General features: G+C 42.6%; 1 protein-coding gene across 2 annotated transcripts in view; it reads right to left on the reverse strand.

Annotated features, from left to right (window-relative positions):
• BEND4 (BEN domain containing 4) overlaps positions 1-18960 on the reverse strand; it is a 39545-nt gene extending 20585 nt beyond the window's left edge. For both annotated transcript variants that reach the window (XM_003940970.4, XM_074396067.1), the window contains exons 1-2: positions 18433-18960; positions 10240-10806 (exon numbers count right to left, since the gene is read on the reverse strand). In XM_003940970.4, coding sequence (XP_003941019.2) covers positions 10240-10806; positions 18433-18931 — 1066 coding nt within the window. In that variant the 5' untranslated portion in view covers positions 18932-18960. The remainder of the gene's footprint in view (positions 1-10239; positions 10807-18432) is intronic.
• Positions 18961-24994: the final 6034 nt, after the last annotated feature.

Consider the following 24994-nt stretch of genomic DNA (forward strand, 5'->3'; position numbering starts at 1 on the left):
ATTTTATTATATATTTAATTTATTGAGACAGAGTTACAGTTTTGTTGCCCAGGCTGGAGTGCAATGATGCAATCTTGGCTCACTGCAACCTCCACCCCCTGGGTTCAAGTGATTCTCCTGCCTCAGCCACCCAAGTAGCTGGGACTACAGGTGCCCACCACCATGCCCAGCTAAATTTTTGTATTTTTAGTAGAGAGGGGTTTTCACCATGATGGCCAGACTGGTCTTGAATTCCTGATCTCAGGTGATCCATCCGCCTTGGCCTTCCAAAGTGCTGGGATTACAGGTGCCCAGCCTAATAAGAATTTTAATTAAGTCACTCTGACGGTGAAACTACTACTTCAGACCCATTGGGCAGGTTTTAGTCATTCATTTGTCCATTCTGCAGAAGAAAGGCCGATGAATCTAGCAGGTATAATGAGAAAGTAAATGAGGAACCAAAAACGAAACTTCTATTAAAAGAAAAATGGCTATAAAGGCACCCAAAACGTACCTACTACCTATCCTGATATTGATATTTATCATTTTTTCTCCTCTATGTAACAGAATTTCAAAATGCATCTTAGATAATCCTGGAAACAGTAAAATAAGAGGAAGAAAGGAAAGAAGGAAAGTCTTTTGTGTAAATAATACATGTAAAGCAAAAGGCATCCAATATACACTGCCTAATGTAAGCTATTACCATTTCAAAGATTGGTTGTCTATGAATTCGTCATAGAAGCCACTTCCCTGATTCTGTTGACTGTGCTGTCTTGGCAGCTGTACTGTCTAGGCAGCAATAGCCAATACTATCTAAGCAAAGTAAAAACGGAGAGGAATGGGTTACAAATGTTCTGCTGGGTATGTAGAATATCTAGATGGACATGCTGCTCAAAAAATGGAAAGCCCCCAGGGACGTTAGTTAAACCCACACACATAGGGTCTTTAAGACAGTCTATAATAACACTAGTAGACAACAATTAACTGACAAAAAGCCTTGGGAATTAGTCCTAAAGCAACTCTTGGATACTATTATTTTTCTGTGTACTGACTCTGGCACTTATTAACCATGTGATCCTTGGCAAGTTACTTAACCTCTCCCAGCCTCTATGATCTCACCTGTAAAACTGGGATAATGACCTACTGTATACAGTTATTGTGAGAATTAATTAAAACAATACCATGTAAAGCAAAAGGCACCCCATAAATACTGCCTCGTGTAAGCTATTGTCATTTTAAGATTGGGAGTCTAGTGATTTCTTCATAGAGGCCACTTAATTGACTCTGTTGACTGTGCTGTCTTGGCTGCTGTCTTGTATGAGCACCCGGTAGATAAGACTACTGAATAGTCTTCCTAAACAGTTTTCCTTGGGGAAACTGCTTGACTTCTGGTTTTGCCCATTTTAAGGGTGCTTGGGTCTCTAGTTCCTAATTTTCATTGTATTAAAATCTTGATTAGAATTTCTCTCTCCACCCCTCAAGCACTACTGAATCTGCCTCACTATTTAGTTATTTTCAAGGACTTAAAACATCTCAAAATACTTCACATACACTTTTATAGGGCAACTAAATTATTTACTGTCCTCTGACAACCACGGCCATCTGTGTGCTGAATCATCTTTACGTGCCCTGTTCACATCATCTCTGTAAAGTAGAAGCTCCTGAACTGTAAATATCTGGAAATAAACAATGAGCTTTTAGTATTGCTCAGCCTACAGATGCATAGTTATATTTCTGATCATATCAATCTCCTCATTCCATTAATTCAATTCAACTGACATGTAGATGTTACAACATGCCTGACAGTGGGCTGGAGAAGTGGGGACACAAAGATGACTTTGAGCCTCTATCTATCCTCAAGGACCTCTGTGGCCTGTCTCCCTTCATATCAGGACATCAGGAGACACAGACACATACAGAGTAAAAACTTCCCATGATAACAGAAACAGAACACGCATGAAGTGCTATGAAAAGTGGTTAATTCCGCTTGGGAACTGTGGGAAACATTTGTTACAGTGTCACCTGAGCTAGGTACTAAAGGATGAATACGAGTTTCTCAAGTGGAGAAAAAAGGAGTATATTCTTAGGTTGAAAAGAATAGCAGGAGTAAACGAAGGCCAGAGTATGGAAGTGTTTGGCTGCTCAGCGACTTAGTAACTGTCCAATGGGGTTGGAACACTTGGTGTCTAGTGGGCACTGAGGGCTGAGTCTCCAAAGGCAGAAAGGAAAAGATCAGGAATTGAAGAACCTTATGCACCACACTGAGGGTGCCACAACTTACTCCGTATGCTATTTGAAGCCCTTAGAGGCTCTTTGGCAGTGGGTGACCTGGGGCTGTTTAGGGGAGACCAGAGTCGGCTGTGGGAAACACTGGAGTCTGGGACAGGAGCTCAGTGACTCTTGCAACAGCTCCTGTTGTGAGATGGGCCTGGCTGACACCAGTGGAAAGAAAGTAGGGGTCCAATTGATGGGTGTGTAAGAGGGGGGCTGACTGGAGAGATGAGCTCTGGATGGATCTGAGGTACCCCACCTGGGCAACTAACGAATGGTGACACCTTTACAAGGTAGGAATACCACTTATGATAAGGAAAACAACTTAGGATTTCTGTAGCACTAGGCACAGAATAATTTTCCTCTTTTTCTTAAAGTTTCCATTTATTGAGTGCTTAGGGAAGAATAATTTTTTTTCTTAACGTTTCCATTTATTGAGTGCTTACTGGAAGACCTGCTAGGCACCCAACCATGACTTACTGCATTTGGTACTTTTAACATTCCTCCAGTATTGGCAATCTCACTTTATAGAAGGGGAAACTGAGGTTTGGCATAATCAAAGCGATTTGCTGAAAGAGTCACAACTACCAAGTCGCAGGAGAGGAGACTCAAATTCAGTTTTGACTCTAAATCCATTATCTTTGCCTCCTGTCTCCCTCAGTGTTACTGATAGCTGTAACCAAAAGCCATGGTGACTTTCTCCAAATTCTCAGTGAAAGAACTCAATTCTTTATTCCTCTGTCCCTGTCATTCCAATTTTTTTACTCAGAATGTATTACATTCTTTTCATCCACCCCAGAGCCACCACTTTACACATAATCTGTGAGTTTCTCAGGATTAGAAACTGACCTGAGCGTTTTTCCACAGGCCTTTGTGGTTATATTCAAGTCTGGTGGGTGGTAAGGGCACTGGAGCATACTAGCACACGTCTACACTGCATCTACTCCAAGGGCATTTTGGTCTCGCAAAATTCCCGTTGTCCAAAAACTGATGTGATTCATCATTCTAAAACCTTCTTACTTAGAACATGACAACAGTAGACTAACATGATCAGAACTGCAGAATCCACAGTTAGTTCTCCAGTTTGTAGCCTCTGGACTTGGTACCATCTATCCTCATCATTCAAGGATTCAGTATTTGCAAATTTGCTTTACTTGCCAAAATGTTATTTGTAACCCCCAAATCAGAACTTGTGGTGCTTTCATAGTGATTCACAGACACATGCAGAGTGCTGAAACCTGACATGCACACATTCCCAGCTGAGGTTGAACACCGCGATGCTTTGCCTACTTGTTTCAGCTCTCATACTGTAAACAAGTGTCCTTATCATCGTCTATTTAGTTGCTACAGTTTTTGTATTTTTGTGCCTTTTGTTTGTGATCTCACTGTTTCATGTGGCCCCCAACTGCAGCAATGAAGTGCTGTCTATCATTCCTAAGTACAAGAATATTGTGATGTGCCTTATAGAGAAAACAGGTGTGTTCACTATGCCCCATTCAGGCATGAGATATAGTGCTGTTACTCAACCAGCAATAAATATGAAATAAGGTCTCTTGAAAACACACATAAAACAAGGTTATGCATTGATCAGCTGACGAAACTGTTGTGAACAGAGGCTCTTAGGAACCTAGCTCTGCATTTCCCCTAGGAGGAATGTTTTAATATTCTCAGTGTGGTGTTCACAGTGACTTTACAGAACATTAACGACAGTGAATAATGAGAATGAGCTGTTTTGAGGGTGGTGAGGGGTAACAAATTAGATCTGGAGTCAAAGGCTTGGATTATAATTCTACGTCTCCAACTGAACCTCACTGTCCAGGTCTCAACCTCCTTGTCTATAAAATAGGTATGATATTAATATTTGCTGGGGCCCCACAGAGTTATGAGGATAAAATGAGATAATAAAAAATGCACTTTTCAGAAAGTAAAGGTCCTATAAAAATATTAACAATACCCTTCAATTAAGGGTGTGTGAAACTGGATTTCTACATGCAGAAGAATGAAATTAGACCCTTGCCTTATAGCATACACAAAAATAAACTCAAACTGGATAAATGACCCAAATGTAAGAACAGAAACTATAAAAGTCCCAGAAGAGAAAGAACACAGGGTTACTGCTCCTGGACACTGGCCTTGGAAATAATTTTTTAGACATTACAGCAAAAAGCTCAACCCACAAAAGCAAAAAATTTTTAAATGGAACTACATCACTCTAAAAAGTTTCTGCATAGCAATCAACAAGATGAAACAGCAATCTATGGTCTGGAAAGAAATTCTGCAACCCATATATCTGACAAGGGGTTAATATCTAAAGTATATCAAGAACTCATACACTTCCACAGTAGAAAAACAAATAACCCAATTACAAAACGGGCAAAAGACTTGAATAGACACTTCTCCAAAGAATACCAACAGGTATATAAAAGTGTACTCAACATCATGAATCATCAGGGAAATAAATGCAAGTCAAAACCACTATGAGACATCACTTGACACCAGTTAGGATGGCTATTAGCAAAAACTCAAAAGACAACAAATGTTGGTGAGTGTGTGGGAAAAAGGAAACCCTTGTACACTGTTAGGGGGAATGTAGCATGGTTCAGACACTATGGAAAACAGTATTGGAAGTTTCCTAGAAAAGTGAAAATAGGACCCAGCAAACCTTCTCCTGGACATATACCAAAAGGAAATGAAATCAACACCTCGTAAAGATGTCTGCATGACCACATTCATTGCAGCGTTATTCCCAGTAACCAAGACATGGAAACAGTCCAAGTGTCTGCCAACAGACAAGTGGATAAAGAAACTGTGGTACATAATCGGACAGAACATTATTCTGACCTAAAAAAGAACAAGATTTTGCCACTGCCACAACATAAGTGAGCCTGGAGGGCATTATGTTAAGCCAGACACAGAAAGAAAAATGTTCCAAGATCTCACTTACATGTGGACCCTGAAATACAGAAAAATTCAAATATACGGAGTTAGAGAACAAAATAGTGGGTATGAGGGGTGGGGAGTTGGCAGTGGAAATGGGGAGCTATAGATAGAGTTTATGAAGTAGCACAGATGTGGGATGAATAGGTCTAGAGATCCAATATAACATGAGGAATACAGGTGACAAATCTGTACCATACTTGAGATTAAGGTTATTGAGTAGATTTGAGCAGCTTTTACTACAAGAACAACAAAAAAATGGTTAACTATATGAGGTGATAGATATGTTATCAGCTTCACTACAGTAACCTTTCAACTGTCTATACCTATAACTTCATGTTGTATACTTTACAAAACAAAGTTTATTTAAAATATCAACAAAAAATAGATATTCCCTATATTTGGCCCTTAGAAAAGTTCAAAGTATTTTTAATGTGTTATAATTATTTCACTTTGGAATTTTCTTAGCAAAAATCATCACATTTTATGATTCTAAGACCCACAGTTTTTCATATTTCAAAACCTATGGAGTTTGTGTTCAAATATAATTATAATGTACAATTATGTTTTCTTCTTTCTTAGTGGAACATAAAGATTGGTGTGTCTTACATCCACTGGCGTCTCAGATTAGATGAAATAGTACATTTTATATTTGCCTTCCTTTATGATTTCTCCTTAGTGTCCACTAAGCTTCCTAAGTAAATGTGACTACTCTAAAACTGACACTCTTTCCAAGTTCCATGTGCCATTTTCCTTCTTTTAATAACCTCTCATCCCTTCACATTCCTAATCCAAACGTTTTCTGTTTTTGTGGCTTTTTTCTTTTAACCTTATTTCACTTTCATTTAAAAAAATTTAACTTCTAAACAGACTTTCTGATTTTCCAGTGCGGTGATCTAATACAAAAGAAAATGTGCTAATTCTATTTCCTTGGGATAAAATATGAATTTCCTATACCTGCCAACTGTCTCTGAAAAGTTACTGAGAATTTTCCAGAAACCCCTGCCTTGCATGTACTGATCATCAAAAGACTGCTGGATAATTTACAAATAATACAGTAATACTGGGCCTCTTGGAGTAGTGTCAGAAATAGTGCCTGACCACAGATTCTTTCTCTTTGGTATGGTCTCTTACATCTTCCCTTGAGAGCTGCCCAAGTGAAATCATTTTTTTCTTGTAGACTGATAGGCTTGCTTATTTTTAACTCTCATTTCAAGAACTGCTCCCAGGTATAAAGGCTTTATTTCAGAAAACAACAACAACAACAAAACACAACAGATCCTCAACAGCACTCCTCCGGAGAAATGACCAAGGAATGCTGCCTGGGCTCTGGCCTGCAGCAGCTGACCCATCTCCTTTTCAACCTTATTTTCTGTGCCAACTGCTGAGCGCTATCTTCTCCTTTGTACTTATCCATCCTGATTGGCTGTAAAAAAGTGATTCCCACAGCACAGGTGGACTCTACTACTGGAAGAAAGCCCCAGGTCCTTCCACAGAAATGTTACTGGCCTCTAGGACGGTGAGGGACTGCTGCTTAGGGAAAATCCACCCCAAGCTATGGAGGAGAGTTACTGCATGACAAAACATTTTTTATTTTTATTCCATGCAAAACTAGTAGCACATTTTTCTTCAAATGATAACAGGTATCTCCACAAAAATGCATAGCTAATCGAGTAAAAAGTGGATTCTTGGATGACACTCACAGGCTGGTTTATTGAGAGGTAAGGGCAAGAGGGCAGCTCTGATCAAGTTTTCATCTCCAAGTGACACTTTAATCTGTTTTCCAATATTAAGGTGTCCCTAGATCATAAAACATGTGATAAATAAGCACAAATAAGTTAAAATTTTCTTCATTGTATACTATTTTTGCTATGCATAATTAATAAACTGGCTTTTCATCCATATTGCTGGATGTATTACTAAACATAATTACATATGGTTCCATGTGAAATGGTTGCTGGTTCAATTTCAGGGAGGGGACTGTCAACAGGGTTGAATGTGTACAGTAATAGGATTGATCATTAGCCTAATTACAACCTGTGTCAATTCAATGTTTGATCATCAACAAAGCTCAAGAAATTGCAGCATTTCCATCTTTCTGGGAAGTACAAAAGACAATGATTACTGGCAGGCCAACACTGAGTTAAAAGACAATGATTAGTGGCAGGCCAACACTGAGTTAACCCCTGACACAGGCACCTGACGTGCTATGGGTTCAGTAAGTGAGAGGGGGACTGAATTTGCTTGGGACATATCAAGGACATATAGTTTGCCAAATATTTAGGATCAGATTTTAGACAATAATACTTGCGACATTTGTGTCACCTGTCCTTGCACTCTGAAACTCTTTTCCAAGATGAGATCAAGGAGTGCCACTAAGCACTTCAGAAGCTAGGAAGGCTCCTTTGGTTATGGTTCTGAGTGGCTGATGGAAGTTCCTATAGCTGCATGACCTCTAGGACACTATTTTCTGCCCTAGTTAAAGGGGCAGTGAGGGTGACAACAAAAATACCCCTATGAGATAAACCCACAGTGAACTACGCATGGTTTACATAGCTGTGAGACTTGTAAAATCCAACAGTGTGTTAGCTGCAACCACGTCTCTGACTTGAGGAAACCAGGAGTGATCCGGTTCCATTACATCCTTCTGGGTTCTACCAAGTGTCTCTCTTGCAGTCAGTGCCTGCCTGGGTGGGAAAAAAATTATGCCTCTGCATCTAACCCCAGGGCTCCAGTGCAAAAGGAGAGAATGAATTTGTCATACCTCTTACTTCCCCTCCACAAGACAACTGTACTTAATTTAATTCCAAAATGTTCTGAACCAAACCTCAGCTCTATTTGGGGAATTCTTTTAAATGATTAACACTTCTTTTTGCTTCATTTGTCTACTAATAAACAAGAGGGTAGCTTGCTTTCTTTTTTTTTTTTTTGAGATGGAGTCTCCCTCTGTTGCCCAGGCTGGAGGGCAGTGGCATGATCTTGGCTCATTGCAACCTCTGCCTCCTGGATTCAAACGAATCTCCTGCCTCAGCCGCCTGAATAGCTGGGACTACAGGCATGTGCCACCACATTTGGCTAATTTTTGCCTTTTTAGTAGAGACAGGGTTTCACCATTTTGGCCATGCTGGTTTCAAACTCCAGACCTCGTGATCCATCCACCTCAGTCTCCCAAAGTGCTGAGATTACAGGTGTGAGCCACTGCGCCCGGCCAACAAGTGGGTAGCTTTCTTTATTTTTTAAATTTTTTTATTTTTTTGAGACGGCGTTTCGCTCTTGTTACCCAGGCTAGAGTGCAATGGCGCGATCTCGGCTCACCGCAACCCCCGCCTCCTGGGTTCAGGCAATTTTCCTGCCTCAGCCTCCTGAGTAGCTGGGATTACAGGCATGTGCTACCATGCCCAGCTAATTTTTTGTGTTTTTAGTAGAGATGAGGTTTCACCATGTTGACCAGGATGGCCTCGATCTCTTGACCTCATGATCCACCCGCTTCAGCCTCCCAAAGTGCTGGGATTACAGGCTTGAGCCACCGCGTCCGGCCGTGGGTCGCTTTCTTTAACATTCCCTTCTTTCTAGATCAGCTGCCAAATTGAGTGATACAAAGATACTATATTAGGAAAAGGATATAGTTTATAATGGCAAGGTGTGGTGGCTCATGCCTGCAGTACCAGCACTTTGGGGGGAGCTGAGGCAGGCCAATCACCCAAAGTCAGAAGTTTGAGACCAGCCTGGCCAACATGGCAAAACCCTGTCTGTACCAAAAAAAAAAAAATAAATAAAATAATAATAATAGTAATAATTAGCCAGGCATGGTGATGTGCACCCGTAGTCCCAGCTATTCAGGGGGCTGAGGCAGGAGAACTGCTTAAACACAGGCAGCAGAGGTTGCAATGAGCCAAAATCACACCACTGCACTCCAGCCTACTCCAGGGGCGACAGAGTGAGACTCCCTCTCAATTTAAAAAAAAAAAGAAAAAAAAAGAATATGACTTACATTTATACATATGTATCAACATTAAATTTTAAAATTTCCTACGTATGATTTATTTTGAACCTTGAACCCTGTATATCAGAACAATAGTACATGTATGCAATTAACCAATAAATGTGTAGACTGGTGGGCACAAGCTTAAACACTTTTTAGCATCAACTGCACAATTAAAAAGGTCTGAAGAGGTTGTTCTTGTTAATGATCTTAATGTCTTCTGTAAGCCACAGACATACAGGAATGAATTCAAAGATAAAAGTAAAATCAGTACTTCATCAAATAGTAAAAAAAACAAAAAACAAAAAACTTTGCAACCCAGAGAATGTCTTGACAGAAAGATGATTTTACTACACCCTGAAAATCCAGTCTAAGAGGCAAGAAATGCCTCATGTTTAGCCAGGGCCACAGTTTGGGGCTAGCCTAATTACTGGCCTATCTCTAACCTATTAGTTTTAGCTTACAGTTTCTTAATAACCTTAAAGAACAGTGTGTATGCTAAAGAGCCTAAGCCTGTTGAAACTTAAAAGGAAAGGCAGGGAAAATTAATGAAGCAGAAGAAATCCATTTCATTTGCTCAGTACTATTTGAGTCCTGCCTCTGAAAGTATTTTACTTTAATTTCTATCATTGACTAGTAACATGCATACAATCAAAATTTGAAAAATTCAAAAGCCATTTTAAAGGAACATGACCACTTTTTAAGAAAACAGGCTAACAGCACTTGACCTATTTCAACCTCAAAGCAGTACATCTAGAAATCACTTTTATATTGATAGAGATACTTTTAATAGGACTATAGTGTTCAGGCCTACACACAAGAGCACAGCAGCTGGAAGTAAACTGGCTTGTGGCTCATCCTAAACTTTCTGTTTGGCACTGGACAGGCTAAGAAGCCCTTGTGCAAGTCTGGTTTTTTTCCAGCTTTTCTACATCACTGGCCAAAAAACAAAAAAAGCCCCCTCCACATATACACATCCACATACATGAGTACAGAAATACAGACAGACAGATGAGGCAAGTGAAAGGAGTAAGAGTTGCAGTTGTCTTGCAAGGAATATGGCAGGATACCTGGGATACTCTCTAATTTCCTTCTGAGCTCTTCATTTTCTTGTTGCAGTGAAATAACCTCCTGCTCCAGCTCTTGGCATCGAGGACAATAGCCTTCCTCTTCCTCCTCCTCTTCCTCTTCTGGCAGTGTAGATGAAGATGGATGACCATGGGATTCGGATGTTGCTGGGGAAGTCCAGCCACCTAGTGTATGCACAGGAGAGGTTGACAGAGGATCCACTTCGGCCAGGTGGCCATATTCACTGACGGACGAGGGGTTTGGAGTCGGAAAGCTCCCCGAGAGCAGGTAATTTTGTAGAGAGTCAGTGAAAACCCTCAAAAATGCAGAAGTCTGTTGTTTCCTTTGCATATATTGCATCTCTATGTCTACATTGTCTGAGGTCTGACTGTGGACCCCTTTCCCAATGTGACAGTGCTCCTGTCTTTCGTTATAACTTGAGCCTTCCTGCTTCACGCAAGAAATCATGGACTGAGAATGGTTGGAGTCCAGAAGTTTTCCTCCACAATTTAAGAGACTGAGAACTCGACTGCATTGCTGGGCAAAGGCATCCAAGATCATTCGGCTCTCTGAAACAAATGAAAGGGCACGTCAGTGACCAATGGCCAATGGCAAGAGAGAAATAAAGTCCTTTATTTTGAGCTTAACATTCAAACATGTTAAAAATATGTATTTCTACTCCCTGTCATAAACCAAGATGACACAGTAAATCCACTATGAATAGAACGCATAGCTTCCTGTTGTTCTGTGACTGGTGGGGTGCTTGATGAGTCACACTCAGTCTCTTACTCCAAGAAATGGCCGGACTGTGACACTGGGCACCATATAGAGATTTCCCTCTCTGTGGCATTAACTGGCTGCACAGGTCTGAACTCACGCCTTTGGATTCATTAATATCCTTACTCTAACGAATCGAGCCAGCTACTGCAGACTCAATTCCTCATTGATAGGAGGGCTTAAAGCAATCATTACTTCTATTTCTGGAGTGCCCTCATGCCCTTGCTATTAATCAGCTGATACAATCCCTGCCGAGAGTACATAGCTCCCAGATGCAAACTGGAGAAGAAAGATAAGTCTCTTTGAAGTGCTCACTAGAAATCTAAGGTAAAACAAAGAGTGGGCCTATGGGCACAGGATGAGCACAAACTGCATGGGTCTTCTAACAACTGTGTTCACTATTCCTTCTTTTCATTTATTTGCTAACTCGGATTTCTTGTCAAGGCCAAAGTTTAGGATGACCCGTATCATCCGAAAATCAGTAGTATCACGTCTTAGAACCTCTTCCAGTAGATTACCAAATATCCTAAAATGGCATGTGGCATGGGTACCTCTTAGCTTAAGTACATGAATCCTAAAGAATATTAACTGTCAATCACTGAAAGGAAAAAACAACAAAAGCAATCTCACTGCAAAAACAAAGGGGGCAAAAACCCAAATTGTGAAAATGTAATTTAATGTTGTCTAAGGGTCTTGAAAATTTACCCTAAATATAGATGTCATGGGTAGATTCGCTTCTTTCCTGATTGCTACCTAAAATGGGCTATTATAAATAGAGAGACAGGCACTTTTCAGAGCTGACACAGAAGCATGAGGATATCTCTTATTTCCTCTCCCCTTTCACAGACTAATGGCAACAAACAAAATATTCAAGATTTTAGATGCCTCTAACAATTGTTTAAGATAAAAATGCAACTAGCACTAGCTCTCTGTGAAAATGATGACTAGCTGCATTTTTTTTCTGGACAAAAAAACCTTTTAGAATTAGAGGTGAGATGTTTAAGGGCTGCTATGGGCATGATCAGCTAGAACAGCTTCAATAAGAAATCCTCTACAACACCCGGAATTAAGACCAAGGAAGCTACACTTCAGGAGAACTCCATGCAGTACTCAACACTCCACTGTGCTTTTTTATCTTACTATTCTTTCATGAAATAACTAAGATACTGAGAGGAGAGGGGGCCAACTGCCCTTTTCCAATTTTTAAATAAAAATATATATGTAAAGCGGCTGGGTGCAGTGGCTCACTCCTGTAATCCCAGCACTTTGGGAGGCCAAGGCAGGTGGATCATGAGGTCATGTGATTGAGACCATCCTGGCTAACATGGTGAATCCCTGTCTCTACTAAAAATACAAAAATTAGCTAGGCATGGTGGCATGCGCCTATAGTCCCAGCTACTCAGGAGGCTGAGGCAGGATAATCACTTGAACCCAGGAGGCAGAGATTGCAGTGAGCCAAGATCATGCCACTGCACTCCAGCATGGTAACAGAGTGAGACCCTGTCTCTAAATAAATAAATAAATAAATAATAATATATGTAAAGCCCATACATCTCCCAAATCCTGAATCCCTCTGAAAAACTGCAAGTCAGAACGGAGGCCAGATCTCTTCTACTCAGTAGAGGATCATAAACTGTACCTGAGTGTGTGTGCCAGCATGATGCCTCAAGAAATAGTTACTGAAGCCATAGCAGGGGCTCTTGTACCTACACAGAGCATCTCAGTTTACAGCATCTTCAGATTTACTTGACTGGGGTAGGGATAGCAAGTCTACCCTAGGCAGGCTGACAGTCCACAGGACTATTTTCTTCTAAGAATAGTACTTTCTTACTCTTAGGAACAGTGTTAGCCTCAGACCTTGGCAACACGACCCCCACCTGATCCTCCTTCTCCAGCCAATCCTGTCCCTATGGCCAAGTACTCCAAGTTCCAGGAATTCCCTACTCAAACTGCTTTAAGGATCTATGCCGCCATCTTCTCTGAGCCATGAATCCAAAGACAGACCATGGTGCCAGATCCTGCAAGTGTGGACTGGGACCTCCACATATGTACACCTGACGTCCCTCCTAGTGGAAAATAAAGCTGAGAGTAGGGAGGGAAAGACATGGATTGGCTGTAAATTCCAAACCTGGTTACTATGTCAGTGTATTTGTCAAAGTAGGTGTATGGAATATATTTTATTCAACAGTTCGTAAGCTTGATTTATACTTTGTAATTATCTGGTATATGCTCTGTGAGGCAGCATTTGTACTCTTATCTGGAGTCTCAGAAAAATGTTTGGGTGCCATTTCTTTACAATGGCCAAAACCAAGTAACAAGAAAGTCAACAGCTGAACAATACAAGTAAGTGGTTTAAGATGTTACATTCTTTTTTTTTTTTTTAACTTCCTGGTTTCTTTCTTTTATTAGTAAAATCAAAGGATGATATTGATTGGGAATTTTCAATTCTAGCACAACAGCAGTTTTCATTCATTTTAATCCTATAATCCCATTCTAGACCTGAAGTTGTATTTACTGTTTGCATTTTAATCAGTATAGTCCCAATTGATTTACAGCCTATACACCTTTAACACAACCTTGATGAAAGGGACAAAATATGAAAGTCTAAAACAGAATTGCCTAAAAAGAACTGCTTAAATATATTTGTTCAGTGTCCTACAGCACACTCAGTAGTTTTAATCATATTGATAAATCACATTAGAACATAGATTTTAAGGGAAAAAAATCTGACTTACGGACAAGCGTGATTTGTTTTCTTACATGAAGGATAAACTTGTAACATGCTGAGAAAAAATCATTATGTAATATACTACATTATGAAGATAATCTATTAAAGTGCACTCAGAATATGAGAGAATAGCTACAATTAAAAAAAACATTCTGAATTCGCTTTCAGAATTTATACGAAAATGGCTATTGTCACTTTTAAAGTTGAATTTTTTCTCTTTTCAATACCTTGAATTATTTGAATACTATTTTAACACTGATATACAGAAGAGTGTGATGAAAAATATTACCATTACATTTGGTGGAAAACAGCAAATCTTTCCACTTAACACATATGGCATCTAGTTTAGCCTTCTAGATAGACTACAATTAGAAATGCAAGTACTGTGTGATGCCCATTATCACTAAGAAATGGAGAAAAGTTCTGTTTTCATATGAACGCAATTGAATGGTTACTGATCCATGATTCTTTTTTTTTTTTTTGATCCATGATTCTTAATTGAGCAAAGTGTGAACATGTATTATGATTTTTTAAACTGCTTTTTTTTTTTAAGGCATAGAATGCTCTACTCAAGTGATGGCAGGGAAAGAGAAAGTCAACAGTTTACAGAAGGACTACTTTATCCCTTATCTACTTTATTCCTACTTTCCTAAAATTAAACACCATAAAATGTTAATAAATCACAATGACAAAGCCCTCTAAAATGCCCCCTTCTCCCTAATTTATTTTGCTTTATTGTACAGCCTACTGGGAGATAATATCATGCTGCAAATTGTGCCTCGTTGGATTCCAAAATCTGAACCCATGATTATTTTTTTAATTAAAAAATTCATTCCGGGAAATTCGTCTGAATTTAAGAGGTTTAATCCATCCTAAATCTGATAAGTGAGTAAGAGGAGGGATGGGAAGTAGGCAATCAAACAGAGTCTCCCTACTTTACTGCCCTTCTTTGTAAGTAAAGCCTTGAATGGAATTTGCCCATCACAGCAGATTCCCAAGAGAATTCTGTTTCTATGAAGGAGATCATAGTAGTCAAGATTAGTGGTAACCTTTTGATTTTAGCCCAGCGAAGGGTGAAATATATTAATATTAAAAATGCAGAAGCAGAAATTTTTTTAGTGACCTACTATCACGTATTCATATATTATATCTACCCAAGGATTTCTAACTAGTTCAAAATAGATGATTTCCTTAAAACATTAATCTAACTTCTTTTTAAGAAAGGACTTCATGGCATAGAAAACAGAAGTTAGAAAATGAAAGCGTCTTTGGAAGCACCACCCTTGTCTTAAATCAATGAACTATGTCTGTTTTTAAAAAAATGCCATCCAATTTTTTTCATAATGGCAAACATCAACACAGCAAAACAGGATGCAATTTTTCTAAATAAATAAATCAATGATGTGTCAAAAATTAACAGATGAGTTAATATACTCGGTGCTATCAAAACCAGATGGTGCTTCCTAATATTCATCCTGCTCAGTCAATCCCTGAATATTTTCTGGACCATCGGTATATAAAATAGGATGCTGCTATTTGTGATGGCAAACAAAAGCAATCATGCCTGCCAAGCACATACTATAACAGGCAGCATTTCAGCTCTGCTAGACAGAAAGTAATTAGAATGCTTTTAATGTCCAAAAGAATGATGCTGATAGGCTGCCACAGATGTGTAGATTTATGAATATTTATATGGTGGTTTATAGCTGACACTTTTATCAGTTGAAGAAGATAAAATATCTGCCTGACTCAAAAGCTTGACAGTCAGGTTAATAAAATCTCATTAAAGAGAATGACCTATGCAATTATATAGGATTTATTGTAATTCATTTTTGATTGTACTCTGCTTAAAGATGCAATTTCCCATTTCCTGATGCCAAATTTAGGCTGCATATCAAGATCTACGTGGGTTTTAACTCTAAGCCTCCCACAGAGGAAAAATATGCTTTTAAAACCATGGTGTATTACCCCTTTTAAGGAAAATTATACTCTTCATGAGATTTTTTAAGAATGTTGAAAAAAAATCTATTTTTAATCACGTATTTCTCTTCTCAGTTATGGGTCTTAATGGCACATAAGATTCACTTCAACCCTTTCATCTTTTTACTGCATTTACTCTGGACACTCAGTTATGTCTCTTCTTCTGTCCTTGACTCATTTCATCACATGGATGTTTTGACTATTTTCAGTTTACTAGGTAGTTTGAGACACTGCAATTACACTTCTGCAAGGGTGTAACAGGCAAAGTGCCACTCCCACTCCTACCCTATGCTTAAATGGCCAGGGGTCTGTGCACACATGCTCATTGGTTCAAAGTGGAACAACTAGTTTCTCAAAGAACCAATCAGCTCTTCAGGTAGCTGTTCCTCTGATGGCCACTCACATCACTGTGCATGTTAAGAGATGGCTTTGTCCATCAGTGATTAATATTATGGCCACAATTCATGATGTCTAATTCTACATCTTTCCCCCCCAACGCCCCCAGACTATTTTCCTCACTGCATGGAAGAAACCTACCATCCAATTCCCATCTTTCCAAAAAGCATAAGGCATCCAGCCCTTGGTGCTATCAAGCTCACCCCTCTCTATGACCTCCCTTAAAAACAACAAAGGCAGCCTTGATAATAAAAAGAAATATAGGGAAGACTGAAGGGCATCAAAAAAGTCCCTCTTCACTCCTTTAAAAGTGATGTTATGATTTCCATCTGGGGACAGAGACAAAATAAACTAAATAGGACATTAGAAGAAACACTGAAAGAATACATTTAGAACAACGTGAGAAAAGGCAGGAAAAAAAAAAACCCCACTCCCCATGAATTAAAGACAGCAAAGAAACTTCCAGGGTAGAAGTGACCAAGGAAAGGACAGCAAGTGACTGGAGCAGAAAAAAGAATATAGCCCGTTAAAACTATGGATGAAAATGGAAATGAGACGGGATTAGATTTATAGCGTATAACGGGAAGTAAAACGTGGAAAGACAGTCAGCAAAGGCCGGAAGGAGAAAGCAAGGGGAGATCAAAGACTGACCTGGGCAGACAACGAGGGGAAAACCTCAATGAAAATGGTGGAACTAAGGCTACGCAAAAGAGTAAGGAAAACACAGAAAATGGGAAAAGGACTCAAATTGCTGGAAAACGACATAAAAATAAAGAATGATAAAGCCGAGCCTGGGAATAAACATAAGCCTGAACAAGAAGTAGTTTACGAGAAAGTAAGATCCCAAACCAGAAAGAAAGAAACCGAACCTCACTAAGAAGTGGAGGGAAAATGAAGTAAGGAGGAAAACCAAGCGAGCCAACAGCCTAACAAATAACATAAAAATACAATGGAATATAGGGGCAAGAACAACTGAAAAAAATACACCCCACAAACAAGAAGGAAGCCCACCTAAGAACCCCACTGAAAGCCATCAAACATCTTCAAATCAGTGAGAGATGTGACAAATCAAGTCTTCACTATAACCTGTAATTAGATTTTCTTTTTCAAAACCAATCCTTCATGTGTCAAAATATTGACAAACAGAATTATCAGTGGAGGCATCTATAACTCATTGAGACACAACACTCTTCTATTTTCCACAAGGGCAAACAAAGAGTCTTAGATTCACAGATGTGCAGGATTTGGGGGGCTCCAAAGTGCCATAAAAAGCCTTTGCAGTAACTTTTAATTCTAATGAGCGGATAAACGTGGCTGCGCTCACCGGGAGCTGGTGGAGAGCTCCCTTGGGCGCAGGCCTCAGGCTGTGGCCTCGCCACCAGCCCATCTCGCTTCCTGCAGGCAGGCGGTGGGGTGCTTTGCCTGCGCAGCGCCGGCAGAGTTGGGATAAAGGAGGAGTCACGGACCCAAGGGTGAGTGCTCCCCAGGAGGCGTTTTTGCAGGGCTCGGGCCGAAATGCAACACCCCACGGCGCGGCGGTGTCCCACGGACGGGGGCGAGGGGATGGTGGGATCGACGGCGTGGGCGGTGGGGGCGGACTACCCACTGCTCCCGGGGCAGGGAGGAGGGGTAAGATACCACCCCGCGCCCGAAGTCCACCGCGTGGCTGGCGCAGAGGAGCCCCGAGTCTCACAACCGCCGGCTGGGGAGGGAAAAGGGGCAGAGCAGGACAGTGCGCGCACGAGGAGAACGGGCGCACAGAAAGGAGACACGGAGCCGAGAGCCGGCTGGCGTGGTCCGCGACAGCGCGAGAGTGCATCTAAGAGGTGGCGAAGAAAGCACCAGAAAGCAAAGGAGAAGTGAAGAGATGGAAAAACAAACGGAGGAGGGAGGGAGAAGGGAAGAAGCGAAAGGAAAAAGTGAAGCAGTACGACTGCGTCCCCGCGGAGCGGCCTGAGTAGCTCTGGCCTCTCCCGGAGCGGCCGCCCCTGCCACTCCGACCCCCACTCCGTCCGGCCCCCGCTCCGACCCCGCCCAAGCAATCCCGGCGGCAGACCGCTGCAGCCGCGCTTCCTGGCGCGGGTTCCAAGCCGCGGAGCCACCTGTTAGGAGCGCGCCGTCGGAAGCCCGGCGCGGCGGCACTGGGGAATCCTCCAGAAGTTTCTGGGCGCGCGGGGAGGCCTCAGGGTGCGCCCCGACGCCCCGACTGGGCCGAACGCGGGCGGGTGTCGGCGCCCCCCCGCTCCTCCTTCCCGGGTCCCCTCCCGCTGCCCCCGGCCGTGGCGGGAAGGAAAGTTGCGCCGAGAGTTGGTACCTGCGCTGAGCTCCAGGCTGGCGCCGTCGTTACCCGTGCCGCTGCTGCCGGTGGCCGCCGCCGGGCCTGGGCCGTACCTGACGACGGCGGCGAACGAGGACGACGAGGACGCGGCGGGGGACGCGGGCGGCGGCGGCGGCGGCGCCGGAGTCCTCAGGTGGCCCTGGGACGCGCCGGGCGTGCAGGACGGCGACGACGACGACGCGGCGGCGGCGGCCCCAGCCCGGCCGGGCCCGGGGGTGTAGGAGCTCTGCGCCGGGAACTGCTGCGGCGGCGGCTCGCTGCTGCTGATGGAGACGGCGGCGTGCGGCGCGAAGGGCGGCGGGGGCGGCGGGGGCGCCCGCACGTGCGGGAGCTCCACCAGGGTGGGTCTCTCGTAGCGCTTGGCCAGCACCGGTCTCTTGCTGGGGAACGTCTTGAGGACGCTGTAGGGGCTGCGCTGCTTGTAGATTTTGGGGACGCTGGGCCCCTCCTCCGCCGGCTGCATCTCCTCCTCCATCCGGCGCCTCGGGGCCGGTCCCGCGGAGCACGTCCCCTCCCCGCCGCGTGCCGGGCTCCGAGGGTGCCTCCGCCGCCTGCCCGCCGGCTCTGCCCCGGCGCGCGCGTGTGGGAGGGCGTGTGTCTGTGCCGTGGCCGCCGCCGCCGCCGCCGCCTGTCGCTGAGGCTGGCATCGCCGAGCCCCCGCGCGGGGGGCTGCCGCCCGAGCTCCTGATTGACAGGCCGCCTCGCCAATGCCTGGAGGGAGAAAGGAGGTAAAGAGCAAGTGTTTAGGGTAATATCTGCTAATGATAATGGGGGCGGGGGCGGGGCCTGGCGCCGCCGCCGCCGCCAGCGGGGTTGACCCGCCGGCTCCGCGCCTCCGACGGGGACGGGGGGAAGGGACAAGCGAGGATCTGGAGGGCGCCGGGGTTACCGGTAAAGAAGGTGGGGATCCGGAATCCGGCTACGACGAGACTTTAGAGCCCCACATGTGGACCCGCGGCTTCTGCGGCTGCGGGCGGGGTCCGGCTTCCGAAACGAGCTCCTGGCGCCCCCTGCTTGACCCCAAACTCTCGGGGTTGCACAGAGGAGGGGTTAGTCGTTGGGGCGGGGTCGTCAGAGTATATGTGTATTACAGGAAGTTTTTCTGCCAATCAGGAATTGCTCCCTGATCATTCTGAAAAGAACCTCTTGTCCCAGGTGGTCTCGCGGTGTTTACCGAGCCCTGGGGTCCTGCTCTCCTGGAGCCTCGCGGCTTCTGAGCTAATGCGGAACATAAAAGTGCACAGGACGTAGAATTTTTTCACCTTTTCATTTGTTTCCTGTAAGGTCCCTTTGAAAGTGCATGACACCATCATTTTCCCCCCATTATAAAGATGAGAAAACCGAGGCTCTGCGAGGTTGAAGGAAACTGCTCAAAGTCAGACACTCGGGAGCCTCTGGCTGTTTTGCACTGATGGATCCGGGTTATTTGAATTCAACTCATTTCTCATAGCCAGTAGACTCTGTGCAATTGAGGGAGAAAATGACCTGACACCTCCCTTTGAGGGTGGTGATTACTTTCAACAGTGTCATTTTTAATATATGTATATGTACTTGCAAGACCACGGTAACCCGAGAACTCACTCCTTGCATTGGCTTACTCACTGCAACTGGCGCCATCGGTGAGGGTCTGGAGGACAAACAATTTCAGTAGCGGTTTGAATGAGAGATCTCAGTGGTTTGGAGAAGATCCTGCATGGGGTACAAATGACCTGGCCTCTCCCAGCCGCTTTTTGGAGCAGAGGGTCCATTGCTCCCTTTCTCAAATCACCCCTCCTCTAGGCCAACCAGCATACCCCGCCTCAGGGCTGCTTTTCGGTCTTCCTTCTTTGTTCTCCAGGTCAGAGTTCTGGGTGCTCCTTGATGTAGGACCCTCATCTCTGCACTCTGAAGTGTTTCCTTTTCAGAGCCTTCCTTTTACTCTTGGGATGGTGACCCATTTTCTTCTGGGGGTTCACCTCTTTTGGCCTCTCCTTTCCCTGGTCTCCTTCCCTTTGGAAGCTTTCTCTCTCTCCCTTGCTTGTTCAGCTTCTTTCTGCATTCTTCCACCCCAGATTGTCTCCCTCTCTCCTGCAGCCTCCTCAGATGGTGCTGTGCCCCCCCCCATTTATTAGAGATGAAATAAATAATGCCATAAATAAAAGTATTTGGGAGTCCAGGAACTGTCAGGGCTGATTAGGGCATAGAGGACATTTTCTTTCTCATTATGCAAAAGCATTTCATGGGGAAATAAAAGAGGTTTCATTGTAACTCATGCATGTCATATTTCAAGGAATTCAAGATATTAATCATATTTAACATTATTTGCAATGTTTCTCCCTGGCTTCTGAAAACTGCTAAATGAGGACACGTGGATCTCTAGGAAAAAGGGAGACAAGCATGAGAGGGACAGTTAAGAAATAATAAAATGCTGGTGAAAGACAGAGAAAGAGAATGAGATGCCAGGGAGATGTTTCTTAGGCACATAAGTGAGAAATGGGGGAGCTACTTCTGAGACGTAAGACAGCTGAAATTGAATGATATACTGGAGGAAATAAATGATAACAAACCTCCCCACATTTTCTATAAAGCAGTTCTGAATTTTGCATTGAAATCTTTCCCTCCCACTTTACTCCCAGATAATTTGCCAATAAATCCTGGCTTTTGAAAAGAAATTGGGGTAGTGGCAGTGTGTGGAGTTTAGATGGGAGAAATCCTTTAGTTCTTCTGAAGAAGTAATTTCCTGCACCTGGTGGCTTTCTCTTCTATGTAGGCTTTTTGTTTTCTGTTTGTTTTTTGTTTTTTGTTTTTGTTTTTGTTTTTGTTTGAGACAGATTCTTGCTCTGTCACCCAGGCTGGAATGCAGTGGTGCAATTTCCGCTCACTGCGACCTCTGCCTCCCAAGTTCAATCGATTCTTCTGTCTCAGCCTCCCGAGTAGCTGGGACTACAGGCACACGCCACCACGCCCGGCTAACTTTTTGTGTTTTTAGTAGAGACAGAGTTCCACCATATTGTCCAGGCTGGTCTCGAACACTTGACTTAGTGATCCACCTGCCTCCACCTCCCAAACTGCTGGGATTACAGGCGTGAGCCTGGCTCTTCTATGTAGTTTTAAATGTATATTCTCTTCACCACTTAAACACCTTCAGAAACTGGGAATAATACTTCTATTGTATATTTTCCAGTGAAAAGGACTTGCTGTCCTTTACATCAAAAAGTGATCATTTCTATAAAACAGAAATAATCAAATTAGTGGTTTAGCTTTTTAAAAGGGATGGGGAGGGGAAGATTCCCAGAGGAAAAATATAAAAAAATTTTAAGTGATCAGCTTTCAGATTCTCATGTGGGCAGTCACCTATGTCTGGGTCCTGGGTTCATAGAAAAATGAACTATTTAAGAATCAGTCTTTAAAAAATAAATGAGCATTTACTCTAAGTGTGGAGTTGAACACAATTTTAAAATTATAACTGACCACTTATTCCTGCCTGAGATTGTTTTTAACTGAGTATTGTACATAAGTGTAATGTATTTAAGTGTTTATAAAATTACTGGTAGCACTCTGTGAGCATCTTGCTCTAAACTGTGGCCTAAATGATCAGATAGTGACTTTGTGGTTATCTTCTCTTGGGGGTTCCAAATGGGTTGATAGAATAGTAATTACACCCATGCTTTAAATCTTTTTAGATATTTACTCTTATCTCAAAACAAAACAAAACAAAACAAAAAAAGAGAGTGAACTTTTAAAAGCCAAGTGGCTATTTATGAACAGGGTGATTTTTTGATTGGCAGCATGTCAATTCCTTGAGCCATCCAGAATATAGCTTTTAAATAATAACTCAGCCATGCAAAATGCTTTTTATTGCACCAATTTCAATGATATTTAATGAGCTTCTGATTGACTGTTTGATCTCCTAATGTTTTGTGCTACTTTTAATTCATTTCGTATAATAGAAAAAAAAAAGTAATTGGAAAAAAATTTTGTGACAAGATAATGACCTTCCACTTTGAAATTAAATGTCTGATTAACTTAAACATTTTAGTGCCAAGATGATATTGCAGCAGGAACAGGAGTGTGCATACTATCATTTGGTACAAGGTAACTGAGGAATACTCCTTTGCTTTTCATTGCATAGCAAAAAAGGTGTGGTGGCCCTATAATCATAGGTATATAGGACTAGAGGGGACCTTAGCAGTCTTTTATTCTTGTGGCCGAGCCTCTGCCCATGGTTTTCCTATGGCCCTGGCAAGTGGTTGTGCAAACCATGTGTAAATGCCTCCAGTGATGAGGATCTTGCTATCTTCAGGCACCTCGTTTTCCCAGGCATTTATTCAACAAATATATATTGAGTGTCTACCATGTGCTAGGTACCTTTCTAAGGGGGATATAATGGTAACCCAGATAACAAGGTCTTACTATTATGGATTTGGGGAGAGCAGGTAAACAAACTGGTAACTAACTTAAAATGTTATTTTAAATAGAAATAACTATGATAAGGGACAGGCACAGTGGTTCATTCTGGTCATCTCAGCACTTTGGGAGGCTGAGTGGGGAGGATCACTTGAGCCCAGGAGTTTGAGACCAGATCCCTACAAAAAAAAAATAATAATAATAACTGGGCATGGTGGTGTGCACCTGTGGTTCTATTTGCCTGGGAGGCTGAGGCAGGAGGATCACTTAAGCCCAGGAGTCCAAGGCTGTAGTGAACTATGATTGTGCCACTGTACTCTAACTTGTAGGACAGAGCCAGGTCTGTCTCTAAACATACAAACTATGATGAAAAACCAGGGTGGGAGACTGGGCACGGTGGCTCATGCCTGTAATCTCAGCACTTTGGAAGGCTGAGGTGGAAGAATCAATTGCATCCATGTGTTTAAGACCAGCCTGGGCAACATAGTAAGACCTTGTCTCTATAGAAAATAAGAAATTAGCCAGGTATGGTGGCTAATAGCATCTGTAGTTTTAGCTTCTCAGGAGGCTGAGGTGAGCCTGGGAGGTTAAGGCTGCATTGCACCAAGATCATGCCATTGCACTCAGCCTGGGCAACAGAGTGAGACCTTTTCTGAAAAAAAAAAAAAAAAAAAAAAAAAAAAAAAAAAAAAAAAAAAGTAGAGTGAGGGTGTTACTTTTGATAGAGTGTGGCTGAGATGATCTCTCTGAGGTGGAACAATAAAGCTGAGAGTTCACTCATGAGAAAAAGCCACCCATGAGAAAAGCAGTCCAGGCTAAAGAACAACAGGTGCAGGAGCCATAAGGTGGAAACAAGCCTGATGCTCTCAGGGCACTGAAAGAGGGCAAGCCATGGGAGTTGCCCTGGCAAGGGACAGAGTGAGGAGGGGAGGAGAGGCGGGCTGGACCTAGGCTGTGCGGGGCTTGTACATCCTGGGACACCTGGGGGATTTATTCTAAAGGCAGTGGAAAGCCTTGGAGGTAGTTACACAGAGGGAGAGACATGATCAGATTTATGTTCTTAAAAAATGATATTTTCAGGAAAGGTAAAATTGTGACTCTCATACAGACATAAAAATGAACACATGTTAAAGATTTTATTGAACCTAATTATGCAGGGCCCTTATTCAAAGGAAAGCGCAAGTTGTTCTGGAATAAAGGAATGTTGACTTGAATGTGTAAATGGTTTTTCCGTGGGGTGTGCAGGTGGAGAAAAGGGAACCTCTACCAGATGGGACAGTTTGCATGTCTATCAGTTTTTTAAACTTGTAGAGTTTAGAACTTGTAAAAATAGTTCAAAGACAATGGAAGAGTAGAATCAGGTAACTGAAAATGGTGTGCTGCATGTAGGCAGTGCATAGTTTTTCACTGAAACACAATTCATTTTCTACAGTGCTTTCTTTAAAACAACTTTTTATTTTGAAATAAGTACGGATTCATAGAAAGTTGCAGGAGGTCCCAGGTACTCTTCATCTGTATCCTCTGATGGGTACTTCTTATGTCACTATAGTTATATGAATGGAATCATGCAATATGTGATCCTTTGAAATTTTTCACTTAGTTGAATGCCATTGAGATCCACCCATGTTGTGTGTATCGGTAGTTTGTTCCTTTTAATTACTGAGTAGATTCCATGGTCTGGATGTACCACAAGCTCTTTCACTATTCACCTATTGGAGGACATTTTGGTTGTTGCCAGTGTTGAACTCTTACAACTATTTCTGCTCTGAACAATCACATATGGGTTTTTATGTGAACATGAATTTTATTCTGGGGGGAATAAAAATAAACGTCTGGGAGTGGATTGCTGGGTCATTCCATAGTATTTTAACTTTCTTTCTTTCTTTTTTTTTTGAGATGAAATCTTGCTCTGTTGCCCAGGCTAGAGTGATGTGGTGTGATCTCAGCTCACTGCAAACTCCACCTCTCAGGTTCAAGCAATTCTCCTGACTCAGCTTCCTGAGTAGCTGGGATTACAGGTGCACGCCAGTATGCCTGACTAATTTTTGTACTTTTTCAGTAGAGATGGGGGTTTCACTATGTTGACTAGGCTGATCTTGAACTCCTGATCTCAAGTGATCTGCCAGCCTCAGCCTCCCTAAGTGTTGAGATT

The sequence above is a fragment of the Saimiri boliviensis genome, chromosome 3 (assembly GCF_048565385.1).
Source record: "Saimiri boliviensis isolate mSaiBol1 chromosome 3, mSaiBol1.pri, whole genome shotgun sequence".
Taxonomy (NCBI): Eukaryota; Metazoa; Chordata; class Mammalia; order Primates; family Cebidae; genus Saimiri; species Saimiri boliviensis.